Raw genomic sequence first — 22,382 nt, 5'->3', positions numbered from 1 at the left:
ACAGAGGGCACAGGACCTGTGGCACAGCCAGAGCCAGGTGACTGGATGCTGAGACACAGCAAGAGCCAAGGACTCAGTTGCAAGAGCCAGGACTTTGTCACTGACAGATTGGGAGGATATAAAAACTCAGGGCTTTCTTTGGGGTCCCTTCTCAGAGGCACCCAGCTCGAGCTGCTATTTTTTTTGTTGCACCATGGTTAGGTTATTTTAAGGATCCAGGTGTATGAGACTCTGCTAAGGGAAATCCCGGCTTGAATCAGTAGGGAAACCTGGTCTGACTGTGGGAGTGTGGGGGATACAGGGAGTGAAGTGAGGCACCTGCTGGGTCACAGGAGCTGCCCGATGAGAAAGGACTTCAGTCCCAGAGTGACTGACAGAGTGGCTTCTGGATGGTCAGACAAGAAAAGTTTCCTTAAGAGCAATGAATACTTCTAATGAAAGCCTGAGCTTCTGTGACACATCCACTTGCTGGCCGCACATATTTGCGACTATATTTTTATCCTGCATTCCTACCAGTCTTACCAGTCTTCTCTGAATTGCTTGTCATCTTGAAGGAATCTGGGGAAGGAAATCAGAATGAAAAACACAGTTCCTAAGTTAGGAATCCAAGACTTCGTTTATGTTTTATTTTCAGTTCATGCAGAGAGAAAGCACCCTCCATTATGACTTATTTTGCTTGGGCATTTAATGCAATTCAGAATTTATACTTTCAGGGTTTGCTTTCCCTCGTGAACCAATGAGCTTTAGTGCTCCTGAACATACTTGACACTGCAACTGCTTGTATGACAGTTGTTGACCTACAAGATCAGATATTAGGACCTGCCTGGTCTTAATGTCTCATATTTGCATCCCTTGCTACCCCAGGAAACAACACAGAATTGGGACAGGAAACCAAAACCAACCAGATCTCCCACCTCTTGCTGTAAATACTATTGGCCTTTACAGGTCTCATAGGAATGGGTTCTAAATTGGCATCCTGGAGTAGTGCAGACCATTGGTGAGCTGTCATCTGCATTCCTCAAAAGCCTGAAAAGCAGTGTCATCTGCATATGAGCTGGCAGCAGATACCCAAAGGGACTTTCTGGGTCATACAGTCCATTGTCATGTTGTTGCAGAATCCACATCATCTAAAGACCACGTTACTTCCAATTTTTGCATTTGATAAGAGGCCATCCACAGGCATACCTTCCTAACACAAAAAATTAGTGTAGAGTAAAACCTATAGATCAAGGTATCCTGGGGGGAAAAAAGACCATGCAGGTTGGATATAAAATTCTTATTTTGATTAGCAGAGTCTAGGGAGAATACTTACCTCAGTGTTCTTATGACTCTCCCTTTGGTGACAGCAGTTTGTTCATCTTGAATTTCTCTGATTCCAACTGGGAATAGTCCCAGTTAGTGTGGCTTCTTGGAGACGACAGTGTACCTAAGTGAAGGTATAGAAGGATTGGTGAAAGAACATGAAGAGGAAAGGCTACTTAGCACTTCTCTCCCACCTTCATAGCATGCTATACACACTGAGCTTCACAGAAGCTCACGATACAGTTCATGATACACAAGTGTGCTTGTTTGCACAGGCAAAGCACAGCTGATGCTCTTCTGAGGCCTGAGATGAAGTCACCTTGGAAAGGAATTTAGAATGCAGGCCCTGTTTGCTCTCCCTTATAAAAAACTCAGCAGCACAGTCCAAAGCCCCAACATTTTGTCTCCTGCAGCTGCCCGTGGTGAAGGGTTACAACAGCACCAAACACCAACCCATATAGAGAGATGCTTGAGACCCTTTCCCTGACATTCCCTTTCTCTGAATATCCTCATCGGGAACGTACAGACTGGAGGCTTAAATGTCATCATTTCCTGGAAAGGACATCTTAAGTGACCCATGGAAATAGATGACTATGAAAATAAGTCTCAAGGAAAAGAATGAAACACAGATGTGAAAGCAAGCAAAGAGTAGCCAGGTAATAGGAACAGAATGAAATAAACTTAACACAAGCTTTCATTGCTGTGTGGGCTGCACATATTCTGTGAATCTTTGGTCTCCCAATCTCCAAGGACAGCCTTGTGGCAAACTCTGTCAGGAAGCAATGGATTCTCTCCACAGCACGTGAGTGGCTCAACTGCCTGCATATTTATGTAAAGACTTTCAAGTGAACAGTGTGGCCAGAATGGTGAGCAATAATTGGAAAACCTCCTCAGAGGCCTGGGAATTTTGCATATTTCATGCATGGCTTCATTTACACTTTTTCTGCTTCTTAGAGCAGAGGATATGTGTTTTCCACATATCTCTAATATGTTAGTACATATTAGAGAGGCCAAAGTACTCAAATGTTAACATGCTGTATGTACGTATGAATTCAGGGAAGGAGGGCAGGAACTGAGTTTGAAAGCCAAGGGATAACTCAGTTTGCAACTGAGGATAACTTACAGCTTGCAGGAGCTGCATTTCCTGACAGTTCTCATCTCTCATCCATTCTGAAATTGCATTGCAAAGCTGGAGTCATCAGTGCTGAAACATAACCGTGGGAAATAAGTACAGAAGCGGATACACAAGGCTTGACTCAGCAGTAAAGAGAAAAATAAATAAGGTTTAAGGAAAAAAGAATGACAACTCTACATACTTTTTAGTCAAGAGATCAAGTACACAGTGTTCTTTTGAATAACAAAGTCTACATTTCAGCCAAAGTAATGACTGCAGCTTTGAAAAGCCAGTAGGGAAGAAGTATGTGATTTGGTAAAAAAATAAGGATAAAAACATTTCTCCTTCCTCCTTTCTTTAAAGGTCTGGTTAGAAAAATAAAACAATCAGAAAGAGTATTAGTGCAGATATTTAGAACTTTCAGGACACTATAAAAGTCACCTGTGAAAAGTGAAAGAGAATTAAGGACCACTGAATGAGTAAGTAACTAAAAGGGAGAAGCAGAGGCAAAGTAGGTGAAGGTGTATTTGTTGGGTGATAGAGGGCACACATGAGGGATGAGAAATATAAACTGTGCTTTACTGCATTTTAGTATTTTTTTAGGTTACTAAGATCCATCCAGAAGACAGAGGCATGAACTTTCCTGGCTATGCCTCGGCTATTCAATGAAGGGTACCACTTGTGACAGATACTCCATGATCTCCAGAAGTCATGGCATCCATGATAGTTGGATATTAGGGTACTTGCAGTAATTAATTAATAGACACCTGCACAGTACTCTGAAAATCTCAATTTATAGGATAAGTATTAATTTCAGATTAGTCTTGTGTGGATGGGATTCTACACTTCTCTTCACTCCTCTTGTGTTTTCTTTGCCTAGCTATAAGCACTGGAACGAGGGCCTCCTGGTGGTGGAATCTGTGATAGCCAAGCAGGAGGAAAGCGCATTTCTTTAGAAAGCTGTGAAACGGCTGTTCCTTTATCTCGTGAGTTAGCTATAGTGAAATAAAGAAACAGAAAAAGAAGTGTCGGCTTTGTCAACAAAATATATGTTTGGTAATTAATATCTACGATTCTAAAAGAAGGGACATCATTAACTGCACAGCACTGAAGCAACAAGAATGACCTCACTGCAGAAATTTTTAATTGGGCAGGGAATTAATTTCAATATGCCAAAAATGTTTTAGTTTATAGGTTTTAAACTCAGCCTCATTTAGCCCACCAGGTGTTACCAACAGGCTTTGTAAAGCCTTACCTATTGGTAACAACCAGGCAATGTTGCAACTTTCAGCACAATGACTAAAATAAATATTCTCTTGGACATCAGACTAAGCCTAGAGTAAGTCTACCAAATTCACCAGTCGATGGGGTTTCCCTGTAATTACTGATATAACAGAGAATAATAATAATGCTGCAGCATGTATGAAAAAAAGCAAGAGAAACACTATGGAGTTAAAAGCAGCTCTGAGAACATCTAAGCTATAGATTCTCTATCACTTTTGAGCCAAAAAAGCTGAAGAAGATGCTCCAAATTAGGCTACCAAGAACAGCTTGGGTCTATTCCAAAATTTCCACACTGCCATGTGCTACAGCCCTATCTTCATCCTGTCAATCTCTCAGCCTTCCATCAGTGTTCTCAAAGATGCCTTCCTTGGAACATAGGCAGCTTCCTTACACAATGACTGTAACATACAGGTTCCTCACCATTTAATGGGCTTTTGCAGTTCCTAAGTGATCTCTGTAGTTATTGTCCTGGGAGAAAGAGTATGTGCTAGGTGTTCTTTTCCCCACAGAGTGACAGGAACAGAAGGATGCATACTACTACACCATAATGCTTTTAACATAGCTGAAAATCATGTGTCAACCTATATATAAATACATATATGTATGTATTTGCAATGTACTGAGAGACAATGCTAGAAACAGCAACAGTCAGTTCTTGTCTCGGTATCTACCTGATGTAGGTGGAGAAACAATGATGAAAAGCTGCTGCCAAAATACCCGGGGAGGTTGGTGCAGCAAGGAAATTCCACAGCATTTTTCAAGGAAATGGAGTCTGGCGAGAAATGAAATTTCATCAAACCATGCAGAAGAAGACAGATTCCTGAAGCAAATCCCAGCAGAAATCAAAACACTGAACCTCCTTCCGTTAGTCTCCAGGGGAAGCTTTCTGACCTCTTGTTGATAAGCCCTACCATGAGGGCATTCACACAGGTATTATCCACCATGGGCACAGCAACCAGGCACAGAAGGAAGCATTCACCTCACATGCCAAGGCAGTGGGGATGGGCTGCCTGGCTTTTTCCAAGTCTCTGCTCCACAGAAAGAGGCAGTAAGAGAATCACTCTGAGACCCCAGATGCATGAGGTAGTTTAGTTTTAGAATAATTACAGTGTATTTCTAGAATACTCATCCTATTCAGTGCAAGGAGAACTCAGACACCAACTCTCCTGAAACGTATGGGTTTCTTCTAGGAAGGTGAACATTACTGAAAAAACACCCCAACCAAAGTGAGCTCAGTCCCTCACTATCCTCTGTGGTCTTTGACTCTTATAAGCTCCCAGGCAAGCTACCTTTATTTTCTCATTTCACAATTTTAATTCTACATGCTCTCAGCTTTTCTTCCAAAGTTCTTGCCCTCATTTATCTGGACCTTCCTTTCATCTTTCCTACCCAATAAAATCACACACATATGGGTATTAAATGGTGATAGAAACCACAACTACTTCACAAAGACCTTGCTCTGAACAGCAAGGTTTTATTTTATTCTACTTTAAGGGTGTTGGCTCCCCCCCACCCCCCATTATAATCACTTCTCTTATTGCAAAAATCACTGCTTTTCAGGGCACAGACTCTGGTGTACTGGGTCAGAAGGCAACTGTTTCTACAGCATGTGTCCTGCAAGAACCAGATATTGGTTAACTGGACTACCAAAATATACTGAAGCACTAGAGATTTTTCTTGTCTCAAGTCACTGGGTTTAACTGTGCTATTTTTCCAATTCTCATTCCAAGCGAGCAATTTTCTGGTTCACTTAAGGCAGGGTGCCAATTAAGCACTCTGGGAATGAAAGACTGTTAGATAACTTTTTTTTTTTTTTCTGGAATACTAATATATGTACAAACCAAATCAAAATGCTAGTAATTCTCTTCTCCTCCTTTTATCTGCCTGCCCCCTGCTTTTTTTTCCCTTGTCTTTATTGTTCCCTTTTAAGTAAAGTCAGGATCTTAGCATCTCATTAATCCAAAAATTTTCAGGAAAGCCCCAGTAAGTCCTCAACTAAGCTTTTTTAACAATGAAGCAAGTAACTTCAGATCGCTATTCTAACATATTGGAGAATTATTTTATAGTTTAGGAGTGGCATTTTGCCTCTGTAACATAAAAAGTGTTGGTGATATGTGTTACATACCCATGTCATTCATCCAAAATATCCAAACCAACTGCCACCACCACCTCCCATGGAATACAAGCCAGCAAGTAACACAATGAATCTAAATTTATTCCATCGTGCTGAAAGGGAGGACTTTACAATGTGCACAGGAAATCAGGATGCTGGGACTGCTTCAAAGGAGCTGCTGCTGTGGAGTCACCGTCCCGGTGTTTGAGAAAAGACTGGGCATGGCACTTAATGTCAGGGTTACATTCACATGTTCGGACAAAGACAGGACTTGATGACCTCAGAGATCTTTTCCAGCCTAGCTGATTCTGTACGATTCTTCTCTCTCCAGCTCCTCAGCCATCATCCCCAGTGCAGTCCCGGACGCTAGACCTCCTCCACCTCTTCTCCCATGCTCCCAACCAAGAAGGGGTTCTCTGCCTCATAGCGTTTAGTTATTTATCTAGAAAAATAAGCAAACAATCCCCACCAAAACCAATTTTAACAACTCTCCCAGGCGATTCGAGCATTTTAGAGAAGGTGATAAGGAAAGCGCGGTGAGCACGGCACTAGTTTGATGCAGCCCGCCCGGGGGCAGAGCCCGACCCCCGAATCTCGCAGCCCGGCACTCCGCCCCCGTCTCCCTCCAGCACAGGAGGCGGAGCCGAGCCGCGGATCCATCGCCACGGCAACGCGGCGGCCGCAAACCGCTCCCGGGACACGCGGCGGATCCCACCGGCGGCGGACGGCGAGCGCCGGGAGCGGGCGTGGCCCGACGGAGAGGTGCGGCCCCCCCCGGAATTAAGGCGAAGCTCGATGGCACAGCCCGGCCCAACCGCCCCCGCACCGCGGGGCTGACCCTACCACTGCGGCGCGGGGGGGATGGGGGTATTCTTCATCGGCTCCGCTCTTGCCCAGCCCGCTGCTTTTCCCAGTGAGATGCCGGGAGGGCAAACAGAACAAAGGAGCATCCCGGCGGTGGCCCGTGCGGCAAATAGCGCCGGGCGGGGCTGCCCTTCCAGCTCCTCGGCGTGCCCGTAGGGTGGTACGGCCCGTGCGCCCCCGAGGTGCCGGGCCGCGCGGCGCTGGGGTACGGGCCGGAGGGAGGGGGTGACACCCGGCACCGTCCGTCCCGTGTCACCCGCCCGCCTCGGTCACGTGGCGGCGGAGGTGCGAGGGACGTGCCCGTTGAGAGCCGGTGCTGCCTGGTGACAGTGGCAGGGAGGCGGCCAGGACCCCCTCCCCTCCAATCGCCACCTTGGCCCGAGAGCTGGGGCTCTGCCTGGGAGAACGGCTGCCTTGTCACACCACTGCTCTTGGCCCACAGCTTCACACCCGCTGTGTCTGTCCTGCTCCTTCAGGAGCCCACCGTAGGCCTGCCCAGCAGGGAGCGATGCCTCTCTTTGGGAACTCCTTCAGCCCGAAGAAGACGCCCCCCAGGAAATGGTCCTCGCTGTCCAACCTGCACCTGGTGAGTGCCAGCACCTGCGGTTTGCTGCAGCAGCGCTGCCTTGGTGGCAGAGGGGGTGGCTCCTGCTGTGAGTGCCATAATCCTTACAAGAGCTCCCAGCCGCTTCTGGGACAGGAAAAAGCTCTTCACCCAGAGGGTGATTGGGCACTGGAACAGACTTCCCAGGGTAGTGGTCACAGCCCAGCCTGACAGTTCAGGAAGTGTTTGGACAATACTCTCAGGCACATGGTGCAGCTCTTGGGGATGGTCCTGTGTAGGGCCAGGAGTTGGACTTGGTGATCCTTGTGGGTTTTTTCCAACTCAGTATATTCTATTATTTCAACTGTGCTGCTTTCGTCCTGCAGTGCAGCACCATTTCTGATCATTGGTGACTATACATGAAGCTAGAAGTGCAATAGCTCAGGGAAGAATCAGCATCACCCCACCTGCAGTCCAGAACTGTGTCACTGAAAACTTCTCACCAGTGGTCTCCAAGTGCAGGGAGATGAGTGTGTGGGACTGGGTGGGAGAAGGTGCAGGGATGGCAGTGAGAAGAGCCAGTCCTCTACTGCAGCAGTAATGACCAAAGTAGGGTTCCAGGCTCCAGGGCCATTTGGACCAGCATCTTCCACTGGGATGCCAGTCACTAAGAAACGGGAGAGCAGGGGGGTGACTCTGAAATTCTCTGAAACTCTGAGTGTGACCTTCTCCCTGCAGCTGGATAGATCCACCCGTGAGGTTGAGCTGGGCCTGGAATACGGCTCCCCCACAATGAACCTTGCTGGCCAGAGCCTGAAGTTTGAAAATGGCCACTGGGTTTCAGGTAAAGTATAATCAGCTTGCTCTGATCTAAAGTAGCCACGGTTGGCTGACAGTCTGTATTTTGACCTCCTTCTTTCCTCCAAGAATCAGGAAGCTTCCTGGGGGATCGCAGGGAACTGCAGCGCTTGCGCAAACGAAACCAGCAGCTAGAGGAAGAAAACAACCTACTTCGGCTGAAAGTGGATATTTTGCTGGACATGGTGAGCCTTTGCCCAACTCCTTCCTGCCTGCCCATAGCAGTGAGGATGCCTGAGCAAAGGGTGCTGGGTCCCCTGAAGAAGGCTGCTCTCACTGCACCCCGCTTTCTGCTTTAATGCAACACAGGTGTAATGGCAAAGTGACTGAGGGAGTAAAGCCTGATCCTCTCTGTGAAAAGAGGGGAAGGCTCCCCCACATCAGAGTTTGTTGTGAACACTGTGACTGAGGAAAGGGAAGCCCCTGCAAGTGCCGTATCTCCTGTTTCCCTTTCTGCACAGAATAGGGCATTTTTCTTCCCACTCTGTCCTCTCCCCTAACTTTGAAACTGAGTTACCCCCAGTGTTTCTGGTCACAGAAGATTAAAGCTTCCATCTGCTGTCATGAGGGGTGGGACATACGTCCTATGTGTAAAACTGTGGATGAAAGAATTTCAAGTAAATAAACCAAAATTCAACCTTAGCCAGAGATCACAGCTCTCCTGCTTAAAATCTGAAGAGACATTCAGTGAAATAGAACACATATCTATTCTCAGTTAATAAATGATTTAGCCTTTATGTCACTCTAAACAAATATTTTCTTTCCTCACTCTTCATGTGTTTTAAAACTGGAGAATGGCTTTTATGACTGGAACACTTAGCAGAAGTGGTAGCTGCTCTCCAGCTTTTCCAGGCGATCTCAGTGAAGCGTGACATGGCAGCTTCCCCCTTGCTCAACAGGAACAAATTCCCCCCTGCAAGACCCAGCTTGTGGCCGCAAATCTCGGTTGTGCTGTGAATTTGGAAAGGCCTCACGAGCCTTTAACTCACTCCTGTTTTTTGCTGTGCGTTCCAGCTCTCTGAGACCACTGCCGAGTCCCACCTCATGGAGAAGGAGCTGGAGGAGCTGAAGCAGCATAACCGGAGGAAGAAGTGAACAAGACGTGGCCAGGCTGGTCTTGGCCCACGGGATGCTGGGGCTGGCTTGGGCCTCCCAGCCGTGTTGGTACTGTGTGGAGGTACTTTGTTTCACGGGACCACGGGTGCCGAGATCCTCCAGCGTTGTGTGGTGCCGTGGGTACTGCTCATGGCTGGTTTGGCACCACAGCGCTGTTCATTAACACGATTTTCCTCAGAGCACTTTACTTTGCTACGTTTCCTCACCGCAGCCCAGCATAGGTACCCTCCTCTCTAAGGCAGCCGGACAGCAGGCGGTGGAGAAGATCCGTCTCCATGAGGGCTGCTCTCGCCCTCTCTGCTTACCGAAGCCGGGAGACCTCTGCCCATCCCGCTGGGGAGCCCGCGGGTGCTTGTACAAACCTCACCGTCTGCCTTGGGCGAGCAGGATGCTGGAGTTGCTCGTTCTGAGAGTTTTGCATATTTTACATAAAACCTTGCAATTAAAACCCGGTTCTGAGGGTGTTTGTATCGCGTCGCGCTGCGCTGCGGGGGCCGGGGCGGGGGAGGCCGGTGCTCCTCCGGGCCGCCAGGGGCCGCTGCCTCGCCGGGCTGGGTGGCGGGAGGGCCGGCTCGCTTCCGGCGGCGCTCTGGCCGCCGCTCCTTCCGTCCTGTCTGCTGGCGATGGCGGCCGCGGCGTCCCTGTCCCCGGAGGAGCTGCTGCCCAAGGGCGGCGCGGGCAAGGCCGAGGAGCTGGAGGACGAGCTCGACGAGGAGGAGGAGGACGACGAGGAGGTATCGGGGCAGGCGGTGGGGAAGGCCGGGCGGGCGCGGTGACCCCGCGGGGTGCGCAGGGCCGTGCGGCGGGGCCTGACACGGTGATGCCGCCCGCAGCTGGACGAGACGCTGGCGGAGCGGCTGTGGGGCCTCACGGAGATGTTCCCCGAGAGCGTCCGATCGGCAGCGGGGGCTACGTTCGACCTGTCCCTGACGGTAGCGCAGAAGATGTACAGGTGAGGGGGAGGCGGGCCGAGCCGGAGCCCCTCGGAGCGGGCCCGGAGGGCAGAGCGGGGGCGCGGGGCGGCTGCGCCGGCTTTCGCGGTGGCTTTGACCGCTGGTAGCGCAGTGCGGGGCCTCCGGGCAGCGGCGGAGCCTCGGTTTTTGTTTATGGGCGGCTTGGTAGGGCGGGAATAAGGAGACGCCCCGGAGCTCGGGGTTGGATTTGGAGGCAGGTTTGTGGTTGAGGCATGGAAGGGAAATACGGGATTGTGCCAATAAGAGCTAATTCCTAGGATTCTTTCTTCTTGGTAGATTCTCTAGGGCAGCTCTGTGGATTGGGACCACCTCCTTCATGATACTGGTTCTTCCTGTCGTCTTTGAAACCGAAAAATTGCAGATGGAGCAACAGCAGCAGCTGCAGCAGCGACAGGTGAGGCGGGAAGTCCGGCCTTCCCTCCCGGCCCTGCAGAGTTAGCTGGCCTGCACCTTCCGCTACTTCGGGAGCCTGAGCAGAAGGGTGCAGCCTGTTGTAGGTTGTGGCCTCATTCATCCCCCCAGATTCTCTGGCTGGATGTTTTAATTGAACAGTGTCAGGCTGGCAGCAATCCCTGGCAAGCACAACCTGGCTTTCACCAGCTGAAATACGCTGTGAGGCGCTGAAATAGGGGCTGTGGTGGGGCACTGACCTCGACTATTGCAGCAGGCAAAGAGACTGGCACTGCAAAATGCCACCAGTACCTGGGGGAGGGGGGCCAGCATTGCAAGGCTGTCTTGTGTCCTTGAAACCCCTCAACCAATTGTTTTCTTTCCAGATCCTCCTTGGACCCAACACGGGGCTCTCAGGGGGAATGCCAGGGGCCCTGCCTCCGCTGTCTGGAAAAATCTAATTTGCGGAAGCTGAGTTGGATTCATATCAAGTGGGAAGACCTTGCGATTATGATATATTGAACTGTTGATTTGTTGGGCCAGGGCATTTTTTCTTTTTATTTTTGGTTCTCCTTTGGGACATTGACCTGTTCATAATGAGGGAGGGAATTCCCCCTCTGGACCTGATGATGGCTCCTGTCTGCATCCCCCTCTCCTTTAGAAATCATGAGTATTTCCTTTTATTCAATCACTATGCCATAACCAGTTACAGACTTGGACCGGGGGAGCTCCTCTGCCAGCTTCTTGTCCCCACAAAACATTCTGGGGCACAGGTCAGGCTTTGAAAAGCAGCAGTCAGACACAACAAATGCTTTCCTGCCTGAGTTGGAGCTGAAGGACAGTGGTGGCAGGAAGTGTGACTTCCCCAGCAGAGGAAGGAGGGGTGCCAGTGGCAATCAATACCCTGTGGAAAATACTCTTTGGGAAGATGCATCTGCAGAAACACTTTCACTGCAGCTGTGTGTATGTGAGAACCGAGGGAGCAGCAGGCCAGGTTTGAGACGATCACATCCACGCAGATTCTCTGCCTCATAAAGTAGAACAGACATCAGCTGCGTATTTTTTTGTATGGAATATTAAATAAATCCAACCTGAGCAGTGTGGTTTTAATAGATGTCCTTGAGGGAGGCTCAGTCCTTTCAGAGCTGCCAGGGGATTTCTGGGTAGGGATCTCTCAGTTCCATGTGCAGCCTGCAGTGCAGAAGGGACCAGTGTGGCTTTGTCACCTTCAGAGGGGTGGGGAAGCCTTGCATGGCTTAAGGGAATTCTCTGGGAGGTGATCCTACCTCAGCACCAGTGTCCACCATTCAAGGTCCTTAACTCACAGAAACATGGTGGTTTTATAACCAAAGAAAAAAAATTTATTTATCCTTTACATACTTTGTTACAGAACAATTCAATTGAACATACAGAAGTGATAGGACATTTATATGGAAACTTTTTTTTTCCATTTTTAATATTTGGTTAAACAAAATACATCTCTGTAAACAAACCCAAGACAAGGCTCTAACAAAACCAAACAAGCAAGGAAACAAAGAGGGGCTTCCCCACTCCCAAGCAGTGGGACTGGACCAGCTCACCCACTCTCGGGCACAGCAGCCTCACCTCCCACAGGGATGTGATCATACACTTTCCCTTTACCTGAGCAGCTGGATCACACTGTTTCTCTCCTGGAAAAGCAGCTGACATACAAGGAGAGGAAAGCAGCCCCTAAGTATTTTAAAACATCTTTGCATATTGTGCACTGATCCATTGGCTTGCAGTTTCCATGCAAACAGGGTTTTTCTCCAAAGTGCAACTTCAATCAGCATAGAAAATGTTGCTGTTGAGATTTATATTTTCCCCTCTTGAAGAAATGGCTTCAAGTCAGGAGCAGAATGCCTGCAGGCTGAACATCCTGCCTGGAAAGTGTTTAAAAACTCTGCCAGCTGGTATTGGACATTGGAATGTGTTACGAAATAGGACTTTTTAAAACATAAGAGCCATTTGCCCTTGACTGTGGGAGGCTGTGCTCAAAGGACTGCAAAAGTGCTTGCCAGATGTCTGGGGGTTAGCAAACACCATTGTCCTGTCATGTGGCGTCTGTTGTCTGTTGGGATGGTGTCACTTTGGTGGTCTCTCAGGTTCGAGCACCTGCTCATGCATTTGCAGAGCTCTGAAGAGAAAAATAACTGAGAAAAGGTCATTACAGTCCCTCCTTTCACCAGATCAAACATCAGTAATGAGAGTTTCCTGCATGATGGAACAGGATCCTTCACATTCCATCAGGTCTCAGAGGTTGCTTTCCAACCAAGATGTGTAAAGATGGAAGCAAACAGCAGCTCAGCCATGAAGTGCTAAACACAATGAAGTCAGTTCCAAATTCAGCATTTCCTCCTCCTGCCATGGAAGGCATGGATGGCTGAGCTACAGCTCTCCTGGGTGACTGGGAAACAGCACGTGGAGATTCCTCTTAGTGTCTCCGTGTCTAGTCTCTCTTCCCCAAGGAAGGCAGGAAAAAGCAATTCACCCATTAATGGAATGTTTGTTGGCCAATGCTAAAGGAGAGGTTGGATCAACTACCAAGCCAGGTTGTCTCCAATGCTAAAAGTTATGGTAGACCCTCTGCAGCTTCCACACCAGTGGATGGTAGCAATAAAAGGGCAAAACTGACTGCTATAAAGGTTCCCTTCCTCAGCCCATTTTTGCTTTATAACTTGACCTCTTTTATTTCACATAACATCCATGATTGTGGGCTAGACTTCTGGAGAGAGGAAAATAAAAGGGAATTAATTTCTTTGAAAACCTCTTCAGCATTATTCCTCTCTCCAAGGAGCCCCTAAACTACTGGGTGACCATGCAGAAACCCAAAATAACTGTCAAAAATAGTAAAAAACCCCCTCACCATAGTGCAGAGAAACCCAAGCAGACTGTGGCCTCTCTCTAGCCCAGAAACTTGATACTCCTCAGTCAGCCTGTGCTTGCTGTTTCCATGTCACCTTACCCAGACACACTGCCAAACAACCACATACATATATCCTTGGAGACCCTCTATCTACCCAAAGAATTTCTTGGAACATGACACTGGTTTTATTATTGTTTCCTAATTCCTGGCACAAACCAGCCCTTAGAACCAGAGGGTTGTGCTGAGCACCGTACCATTGCTAGTGTTTTGAGTGTCCTGAGAGACGCTTAGGAATTGCAAATGTCTTCACGACTTGCTTTGGAGGGAGAGAGCTGTAAAGAGGTGGCAGCATGCTCAGCCCCTGCTCCTTCCTGACAAGCCCTGGAGGGAGCAGTGTCCCACCACACGGGGAAACAGAGGCCCAGGGTTTTCAGGCACTCTTTCCCCCAGCCCAGTTTTTCAAGAGCATGATGCCTTCCAGCAGGCCAAAGGGCTGCAGCTCATCCACTTTGCAATTAAAGTGACTGGCTTCCAGTTTCCTCTGCTCTGCCCTCAGCTCTTCCCCACCCACCACTCCCAATGTCTTGTGCCATTGCCCTATTGCACCAAGGAGGGAAGAGAAGAGCCTAAGAAAGGAAATTCCAGACAAGAAGAGTCGGGACACCCATTATCCAGGTTTTAGGACATCAGGAGTTCAGTAAAGGGGAAGAACTGTAGTGGGAGGACAAGAGTCGGCCCAGGTCACACGTCAGCTCTCCAGGTCTGATGTGCTTCCACCTCCTCTGGCACAACCAACAGGAGTTCACAGTTCTTTCCTCTCAGCTGGTGTTTCAAAAATTTCCTACCATAAAGAGAAACAGAAACAAGTAAAACTTTGTCATCTCCAACAACTAAATGCAACTAACTGTTCAGATGTGGTAAGAAATGGGGGCAGTGGTGTCTCTGAGCTCAGAAGAGCTTGACTTGGCCTCTACCTTTGCCACTGACAGAGCCAGACAGCTCTTCTGAGCTCAGAGACACCACTGCCAAAAATAATTTCCCTAGCTTTGCACAAATGGGGCATAAATCCAAGTGGAGGCAGAAGAACCTTATTACTCTCAAATTTTTACTATTGAAGGTCAGCCATACATGTTTCAATCACCAACTGTTTAAGGACAGACTTCTTACCACCAACAGGGAAGGATTAGAGGAAATCCTACCTGAGCTCACTTTCACCTCCAATCCACTCGGGCACCTTGAGCTTGGAGTCGAGGTTGTAGTAGGTGCCTCCCACCTCCCGGACACAGATCCAGTGCTGTCGCTTGAGGGGGAGCTTCAGGGGGCCCCAGCAAAGGCTGGAGGGCAGATTCATGATGAAGCCCATCACGTTAGACAGGGCAATGGCATTAACATCCCTGAAAGAGTGCAGAACACGAGACATCAATCAGATTATGTTCTGGAGCTTTCACTTCAATCTCCCTCTCATTTTTACTAACAGTAGCCACCTCTAGAATGACACAACTTCTCAGTACCTGCGCTTATCCCACCAAACCGCCTCGTAGCCTTTGGTCTGAAGTGCTGCCATAATCACATTCACATCATAGTTCCCATTCCCCAGCATGCTCTTCTTGTGGGGGGTCACCATGGTGTTGGGAGACAGCCTGCAAACAGAAGAGGAGACTGCTCTAGCAGGTGTTCGCTGAACTTGTATTCCACAACTAGAAAGGGGCTACTTGCTGTGTAACTTTTTCAGGGGTTTTGTGTTTAAACACAAACTATTCCCCACCCACTTACCCTTCATCAAATGGGCTGAGGGAACTAAGAAATGCATTAAGAATAACTTTTATGTACAAAGCCTCCAAAAATCCTGCCTTTGACGCAAAAGAAATCACAAAGCTCTTCCTCCCAGACCCCTTGAACTGGTACTTCTGAAGGGTGATTCAGTTATTTTTCCTCAATTTACAGTTGGAGTAAATGCCAGTCTGCTATTCAGGACAAGGGCTATTACAATTTCAAGAGTTCAACAGTCAACAACAGTCTTGAAGACTGGACAAAAAGAAGAGGCAGGGGAGGTTGGCTGCAGGAAAGGTTGCTGTTCTTCCTCCTCCACTGGTAAATGAAACAAGTATTCAGACACAAAGCTGTGAAGATACTCGGGGTTGGGAGCTTTCCAGTGTTGCTGTTGCTAGATGATAAAAAAAATCTGTTGCTGTAGGTAACTAAACAGATAATCCTGATGCAAACAAATCTCTTCAGCTTTGACTTGTGAGTTTGCTTAGACATTACTTGCATTACTACAGCATCTAAAAATGCAGAACCACAGTCCATCACGTTCATATAATTGCAGAATATCCTGAGTTGAAAGGGATCCACACGAGTCCAGCTCCTGATCCCAGACAGGACAGCCCCAAGGATCACACCACGTGCTTGACAACACTGTCCAAACACCTCTTGAACTCTGTCAGGCCTGCTGCTGTTACCACTTTCCTGGGGAGCTTGTTCCAGTGCCCAACTACCCTCTGGGTGAAGAACTTTTCCCAGAATCCAGCCTAAACCTCCTCTGACAGTAGTGCTCCATGCCATTCCTTCAGGTCCTGTTGCTATTCACCAGAGAGGAGAATGCCTGCCCCTCCACTTCTTCTTGTGAGGAAGCTGTGGGCTGCTATGAGGTTACATGCCAAAATACACAACGGCCTTTGCACAAGTTCAGATAACGGATGTGAGACATAATATGGAGATGTGTGGCAAAAAGAGCCCATTAGCCACTTCTCTGGTTTTATGTTTCCAAACACCGCCCCCCGGCCAGAAATTTTGTAAGGAGGGAAAACAACAAGATGTACTATTATGAAGATGACAGCAGGAAAAGCAAACACAGGGGAAATTGGGAGCAGAGAACAACACAGTCACGTACTGCCAATCCAAAGAAAGTCAAGCCCCAGATAAGGTCTGTTGTGATAAGTTGCTCTTTCCATTCTTAAGGACTCAATTAATTCTGCTAGTGCAAAGTTCAGATTTCATATCATCCAAACATCTGTATTTTATCTGCCTCCTCCTCCTATCAAATCCATCCCCAAAACTCCTAATGTTCCTGCACGTTCTTCCCTCAGCCTTTAGCACACTGCACATTCTGCAAGCATATTTCATCCACTGAAAAGCCCTTCTGCATTCCTGCCCTTGTTATCCAACAAATTATATTTCTTTAAAAAGGCGTCCATGCAGCAGTGGCAGAAGATGTTGGAAAATTCTTTTTAACTTCAGCACAATAGCGTTTGATCCCTAGATCTGTGATTAATGGTTGATTTTGTACCATACAGTACTTTTACAAATGCCAGAGATTAACATGGCTTTGTATTAACTCCCTACATCTGTGACTAATAGTCTTGTACCAGCTAGCGCTTCCTTATTTACCTATATCAGTGATTAAGATGTATTAGCAGATGTCTTAGTTTTGAGAACTAGTTTTGAGAACAAAGATAAGAGTACCAGGGCAAAGAATGATAAGAAGTGCATCATGACCTGACAACATACTTGAGATATTCTCAAGGTGAAAAGATTCATTAGAGGATCCAGAACCATAAATGGGAAATGTGGGGAATGGGATGTTCCCAAATGACTACCGAAGGCCCTCAAAAGATCCCTACTGATATCCAAATAAATCCATGGAAATAATTATCATATATGCATGTATTCAGGAAATATAATGCATTTGTAATAGAAATGTAGTGAATATATACCGGTTTCATGCATATAACCTGGTCTGGGTGCACATTAGTGGAGTGATCCCCATGCGCCCAGCATGCTGAATAAAGCAGTCTCAGCTTTCTTGCCTAACCAGCTGTGGAGAGCTTATTTCCCAGTTTTCAGCGACACCCTGACAGCATAAGGCATTGGACAAATAGAAAGCAGTGGACTGAGTAGGGAGTTTCAGAACAACCAAGGCTGGAGAGGCTATAGACAGGTAGCCTTTGTCTTCAGCTGTGCGTTTTTCGGCAGGGGAGCAGTCTGCAGCAGAACAGTGTGAGAAATGTGTTCACTACAGAAGGGAGATGAGTCCACAATACCATGATAAGAGGAAAAGTTGTTAATACCCACCATGGGGGTGTATTTTACTAATCACAGAGATAGAACCTGCAGCTTGTCACAGCTCTTGGAGCATCTCCATAAAGCAAGATCATCTGGTTACAGCTAATTCCTCAAGATCATTGCTTCAATCTACCACCTCTCCTGAGCGCCAGTGAGCAAGGAAAACCTTGCAATTCAGGGAGTCCTTTGGGCTGCATAAGCACCCTCTCATGGCACCATTTTCCAGAGACAAGTTCATTCAAGAGCTGAAAGAACACATTTATCTTTGTTCCTTCACATAACTTCTAGAGAACCAGAAATGTGATGAGGTGACCAGCATGGGCAACAAAAAACTGGCACCTGTGAGCAAACTTGCCCCAAGAACCACATCTTGACCCACACACACCCAAGCAGGGTCCACAACCATCTGCTGAAGGACTCTGACTAGGCAAGGAATTAAACTGTTGTTTCATTTTTTTTATCAAGCCACTGAGCTGAAGAAGACTGACCAAAATTGGACAGAAATCCAGGTAATAATCCTCCTGATCTTTCTACATCAGAAACTTTCATCAACATGTTGTCTTAACACAAGGGGCTCCAAGATTCCTGCACGCAGCTGTCTTTCCTAATCAGGTCTCAATATGCAGACTCCAATGAAGCAAAGAGATTATGTTAGTATTTCCATGCAACACTTGGAACGCGCAATCATACTTCCTGTAACAAAAGCCAGAGGAACATCAAAAAGGTATTTCTTGTTTTAGAGGAAAGAAGAGGGAAAGACCACAAAATCAGAGGGGTGCCCAGACCAAGTTTTGGCACGTGCTTGAGATGATAATCACCAGACTACCCTGGCCTTACACAATAGGATGCAGCAAAAGGGAAGCTAATGATTAAGCAATGTGGTTCAATCATTCTCCAAGGAATGTGGTAAAAGTTAGAGAGCTTAAGTTTATTTGTGATTTTGTTACCTTGTCAACACCAGGTTTAAAAGTCAGACCTCAACATTTTTGCAGGTTATTAAAAATATTAATCAGTCCTTTATCAATACACAGAATGTGAGTAGACACAGGAAAAGACAAGTGACATAAAAAGGGCAACTAAATTCATGCTTCTTAAAGCCAAGTCAAAGAGCTACACACAGGTAGTCACCCAACAGAAAGGCAGTGGCAATTCTTATGCATAGCTTATAGCTCATCCATTTCTAAGAGGAATATCTGTGTATTTCCACACTACCATGGGGCTGAACCAATCTGTGTATCTTGATCTGAATATTAGGACAGAACAACTCCAGGATGGAACAAAAGACAAACTCTCCCTTCTAGGTAAAGAGGTCCAACAATATTAATATCCAGTCTTTTTCTGAGAGGTTTCACGTTGCACACTAATTCTATCTCACCAAACACAATGAAAGCCAACTAATTAGATCATCACACTCCTTCTACCACATGAACTGCCTTTGTTTGCTTCAGGCCAAGAGCAATCCAGCTGTGATTAAGATTCTGACAATTGCTGCTCTGGAACAAAACCACAGTGTGTTTACACTACTGGTCAAAGAGTGCCTTGAGCCTGCCATGGACCAGCTCCACTCCAACAGCAGGAGTTTTATCTACAACACTATAATAAACAGCATTTCAGTCTGATACCTGCTATTGTCCTTCACCACATTCTTTTGCCACAGACAGGCATGAGTTTGATGAGTCAAACACCAGTTTCATAAATTTTCAGTTTTCAGGAAAGCAGCAACAGGCTCACAGCTCCCTGCTCATCAGCACAGGGTAGCACGACTGCCTCATCCCACAGCGTGTGCTGCCGTGATGTGGGATCTCCTACCTGTCACCAACACAAGGCAACTGCTGGTAACAGGTATGCAACCATAACTTACTCAACCTGCAGATGTTGTAAGCACCATGTATCAGAGGAGAGCCCTTTTCCTATATCATCACTTAGCTTCATCAGTGGTGGGCCACCAGAACTTATAAAGGCTCACACCATTATGGACAATTTCCATAAAGCATCAAAACACCATGAAATAAACACTGAGTAAAATATGAGCTATTGCACAGAACACATACATAATTTATATTCATTTCTGTAAAACTCAAACCCACTTTATTAATTATCTGAAGCTCCTGGGAAACATTTAGCAATGCCACAGGAAACAGGCATCCAGCTACTGAAATTAAATCCAGTTTGAAAGAGTACAGAGTCTTGCTTCATGGAAATAAAAGCCCAAAATATTTGAACTTTACTGAACCTCTTGAATAAGGAGTCACTCATTTGACAAAACTCCTAACGTCTAAAAAACTTGTAAGTCTTGCAGTACTAAGTCAGTAAGTTTTTATGACAACCTGTCAGTCATTCCTGCCACCCTCCATTCTCCCAAGAAAATCCCCAAATCCATTACTAATCTAGGCAATTCATCTACACAAGGCAGGGACAAAAATATGGAAGACAGGTGGAAGAGTCATTAAGGTGAGTAGAGAAGACAGCACTCCAACCACATCAGAGCATCTGCAATAAAGCCTTTGGACCGAAAACTGGCAACCAGAACAGGTTAAGAAACAAGTAAAGTGAGAAAGAATTTCTGCAAGGAGGGAAAAAGGCTGGGGTTAAAAAAACAAGATACATTCAGTTAAAAGAAGTGGCACAGTCTGAATCCCTCCTTTTCTGTCTACTTCCCCCCAGATAACACTCAAAAATTCCTCCAATCAGCAGAAGACAAGGGGAAGCTAATGCCAGTACAGAGAGCATCCTACCTCTGGAAAATCTCCTGCAGAGTTTCCCTAGTGAAGGCATTGCTGTCCTGGAAGACATTGTTGAGGGCATGGAGGGCACACAGCTCCCTGCGTTGCTTCTCATGGTAAATATGCTGTGGCGGTAGCTGGGATGGCTCTGGCGATTCCGATTTGGTCTTGTCACCTTTCCATGGCACACAACTCATTTTCTCGATGGGTGGACGGGGAGTAGGTGGTGAAAAATGAAGGAGGCTGAAATTTCTGCCTCCACAGTCACAACAGCAGCCCGCTGCCCCTTTCTTTCGTGGGCTAGCACTGCTTCCAGCTTACAAATCTTCCTCCTGTGCTTCAGTTTATTCAGTAATTGCCTCTGACAGCTGGTTTTAAAAACCACATGAAGATCTGCAACCTTCCTCCTCCCATACCCCATAAAATGTAGTATTTCCCTCCCCTCCACAGAAAAAAAAAAGTCAAAATATACGATTCTCCTTAGTGTCAAGGTACCAGCTGGAATTTATCACATCGCTCCTTTTCTTCCATCTCCTTTGATCTACAGTGCCGCTAAAAAAAAGGTACCCAGACCAGGTAACAAGGAGCGGCCCACCCCCAAAGTGCCAAAGGGAAGAAGATGAAGCCAGCGCCTGGTACTGCCTATAGGAGCACAGGGTGGTTAAACACTTATCAGCTGCATTCCTCCATTCCTTTGGGAACGACTGAATCCTGGCAGGAAGATGCCAACAGCTCGGGAAAGGAAACCACTTCTTGCTAGGCCACGAGAAACCCAAGTCCAGGCTGCGGGGAAGGCGATTCCTCACAGGTCACCCTGCGCTCCGACAAAGGGAAGTCTCCGTTAGCAACCAGAGGCGGCACAAAGCCCGGGGAGCGAGGGTAGGGCAGGCGGGACCAGCCCCACGGCCTGCCTCGCACCTTTCCACCCCGCCCCTCCCCACCCTACGCCCTCACAACCACCACCAAAACAACAACAACAACAGCGACCCAGGCGGGAGCCGCTTCCCACGACCGAGGCCCAGCGACCCCCGCAGCCCACCGCGCTGAGGAGAGGTCCCCCGTCTAACCCCCACCCAGCCCTTCGGGGCTCGCTGCGGGCCGAGGCGCCCGCCCTTCCCCTGGGGAGGGCTGGAGGGGCCCCTCCGGGCCGGGCCGGGCCGGGCCGGGCCAGGCCAGGCCAGTCGGGTCCCGCCGCCGCCTCCTCACCGCCCGCTCGGCCCCTCGGGCCGCCCCGCGCCGGCGCACGCGCGCCGAGCCCCGCTCGCGCCACTCTCGCGCACGCATGCACACACGCGCGCGCGCGCCCCCCCGCCCTCCGCACGCGCCGTCGTCGGCCCCGCCCCCGCTGACGTCAGCGGTAAAACGAGCCGGGACACGAGCGAAAGCGGTCTCACCGCCCGCTGAATAAACAAACGTAAATCCTTCCCCGGCTTCGTTCTGTGCCACCGGTTGGCGCTTGTGGCGGTGGTGCCACAAGTGTGTGTGGCCAGGCGGAGGAGCGGGACGGGCAGATTCCCCCGCCGGTCTGCAGGGGTCACCTGCCAGTCCGCAGAGCCCCTCAGCCGGAAGGGTTTCCTCCTTGGTGCTGGCGTTCCGCCTGGCGGCCTCGCGTGGCGAGGAGGTGTAGGGGCTTTCTGTTGGGGGCCCGGGGCGGGAGGGTCAGTGGGGTCCTTTGCGAGCCCCGGGAGCTGGCGGCACGACGGGCCGGGATAGCAGGTCCCGCGAACTGCAGGGACGCCAGGCGGCCACCCAGCCAGTCCCATTGGCTGATACAACTATCAGTAAAAAGTCTCCTCTCTTTCATTGGCCCGCCCGAGAGAGTGCCCACCCATAAGGGGGGAGTTTCTTGCGGCACTTAGTCCCACCCAGGCCTTTGAGATCCCTTATTCGATTGGCTGTCAAGGTTGTTTGTCAGGAAGGCAGCTCTCCTATTGGACAGCTGGTCCCAGACACGTCGAGCGGGCTCTGTTGTGTGTGTGTATGTGTAGAAAACAAGCCGAGCTGGCAGTGCTTCTCCCATTGGCTTCGCGCTTTTCAAGGGGGCGTGGCCTCTCATGAATAACCATGACTCCACCCGCTGTCGCCATGGCAACATGCAAATGTAGCCTCTGCGCCGCCGGTGATTGGCGGGCGCCGCCTTGGCGGGCCCGGGGG

At 48.3% G+C, this 22,382-nt stretch overlaps 3 protein-coding genes and 1 long non-coding RNA gene across 7 annotated transcripts; 2 read left to right on the top strand and 2 right to left on the bottom strand.

Annotated features, from left to right (window-relative positions):
- Nucleotides 1-5,897: 5,897 nt before the first annotated feature.
- LOC116994890 lies at nt 5,898-6,940 on the bottom strand. Its single transcript, XR_004417609.2, has 2 exons — nt 6,657-6,940; nt 5,898-6,255 (listed from the first exon to the last, which is right to left on the bottom strand). It is a non-coding gene; the product is annotated as an uncharacterized LOC116994890 (long non-coding RNA).
- CBY1 (chibby family member 1, beta catenin antagonist) lies at nt 6,243-9,657 on the top strand. 2 transcript variants are annotated; one of them, XM_033056845.1, is made up of 5 exons: nt 6,243-6,575; nt 7,154-7,263; nt 7,960-8,065; nt 8,149-8,264; nt 9,094-9,657. In XM_033056845.1, exons 2-5 carry the CDS (start codon nt 7,186-7,188, stop codon nt 9,172-9,174), a joined length of 381 nt encoding a protein of 126 aa, XP_032912736.1. In that variant the 5' UTR covers nt 6,243-6,575; nt 7,154-7,185; the 3' UTR covers nt 9,175-9,657. The 2 variants fall into 2 exon arrangements, with proteins under 2 accessions (XP_032912736.1, XP_032912735.1); XM_033056844.1 differs by having other exon boundaries at nt 7,120-7,263.
- Nucleotides 9,658-9,776: 119 nt separating this feature from the next.
- Nucleotides 9,777-11,654, top strand: TOMM22 (translocase of outer mitochondrial membrane 22). The gene is made up of 4 exons (XM_033058126.2): nt 9,777-9,929; nt 10,029-10,147; nt 10,446-10,563; nt 10,946-11,654. The coding sequence occupies exons 1-4, from the start codon at nt 9,819-9,821 to the stop codon at nt 11,018-11,020; spliced, it is 423 nt and encodes a 140-aa protein (XP_032914017.1). The 5' UTR covers nt 9,777-9,818; the 3' UTR covers nt 11,021-11,654.
- A 2,444-nt stretch (nt 11,655-14,098) lies between these two features.
- JOSD1 (Josephin domain containing 1) lies at nt 14,099-21,722 on the bottom strand. 3 transcript variants are annotated; one of them, XM_033058125.2, is made up of 5 exons: nt 21,623-21,722; nt 20,241-21,042; nt 14,955-15,083; nt 14,643-14,837; nt 14,099-14,284 (listed from the first exon to the last, which is right to left on the bottom strand). In XM_033058125.2, the coding sequence occupies exons 2-5, from the start codon at nt 20,423-20,425 to the stop codon at nt 14,185-14,187; spliced, it is 609 nt and encodes a 202-aa protein (XP_032914016.1). In that variant the 5' UTR covers nt 20,426-21,042; nt 21,623-21,722; the 3' UTR covers nt 14,099-14,184. The 3 variants fall into 3 exon arrangements, with proteins under 3 accessions (XP_032914016.1, XP_032914014.1, XP_032914015.1); XM_033058123.2 differs by lacking the exon at nt 21,623-21,722 and adding an exon at nt 21,435-21,478; XM_033058124.2 differs by lacking the exon at nt 21,623-21,722 and adding an exon at nt 21,296-21,377.
- Nucleotides 21,723-22,382: the final 660 nt, after the last annotated feature.

This window comes from Catharus ustulatus, chromosome 4, assembly GCF_009819885.2.
Source record: "Catharus ustulatus isolate bCatUst1 chromosome 4, bCatUst1.pri.v2, whole genome shotgun sequence".
In the NCBI taxonomy this organism is placed as follows: domain Eukaryota; kingdom Metazoa; phylum Chordata; class Aves; order Passeriformes; family Turdidae; genus Catharus; species Catharus ustulatus.
This window is presented reverse-complemented; position numbering and strand designations above follow the sequence as displayed.

Excerpts from the sequence above, each read along its gene's own strand:
- CBY1 (XM_033056845.1), top strand. The coding sequence starts at position 7,186 with ATGCCTCTCTTTGGGAACTCCTTCAGCCCGAAGAAGACGCCCCCCAGG. Across the intron at positions 8,066-8,148 it reads AAATGGCCACTGGGTTTCAG|AATCAGGAAGCTTCCTGGGG; the intron begins GTAAAGTATAAT and ends CTTTCCTCCAAG. Across the intron at positions 8,265-9,093 it reads TGGATATTTTGCTGGACATG|CTCTCTGAGACCACTGCCGA; the intron begins GTGAGCCTTTGC and ends TGTGCGTTCCAG.
- TOMM22 (XM_033058126.2), top strand. The coding sequence starts at position 9,819 with ATGGCGGCCGCGGCGTCCCTGTCCCCGGAGGAGCTGCTGCCCAAGGGC. Across the intron at positions 9,930-10,028 it reads AGGAGGAGGACGACGAGGAG|CTGGACGAGACGCTGGCGGA; the intron begins GTATCGGGGCAG and ends TGCCGCCCGCAG. Across the intron at positions 10,148-10,445 it reads GTAGCGCAGAAGATGTACAG|ATTCTCTAGGGCAGCTCTGT; the intron begins GTGAGGGGGAGG and ends TCTTCTTGGTAG.
- JOSD1 (XM_033058125.2), bottom strand. The coding sequence starts at position 20,425 with ATGAGTTGTGTGCCATGGAAAGGTGACAAGACCAAATCGGAATCGCCA. Across the intron at positions 14,838-14,954 it reads GTTTGGTGGGATAAGCGCAG|GGATGTTAATGCCATTGCCC; the intron begins GTACTGAGAAGT and ends GCACTCTTTCAG. Across the intron at positions 14,285-14,642 it reads GGAGGTGAAAGTGAGCTCAG|GAAATTTTTGAAACACCAGC; the intron begins GTAGGATTTCCT and ends TCTTTATGGTAG.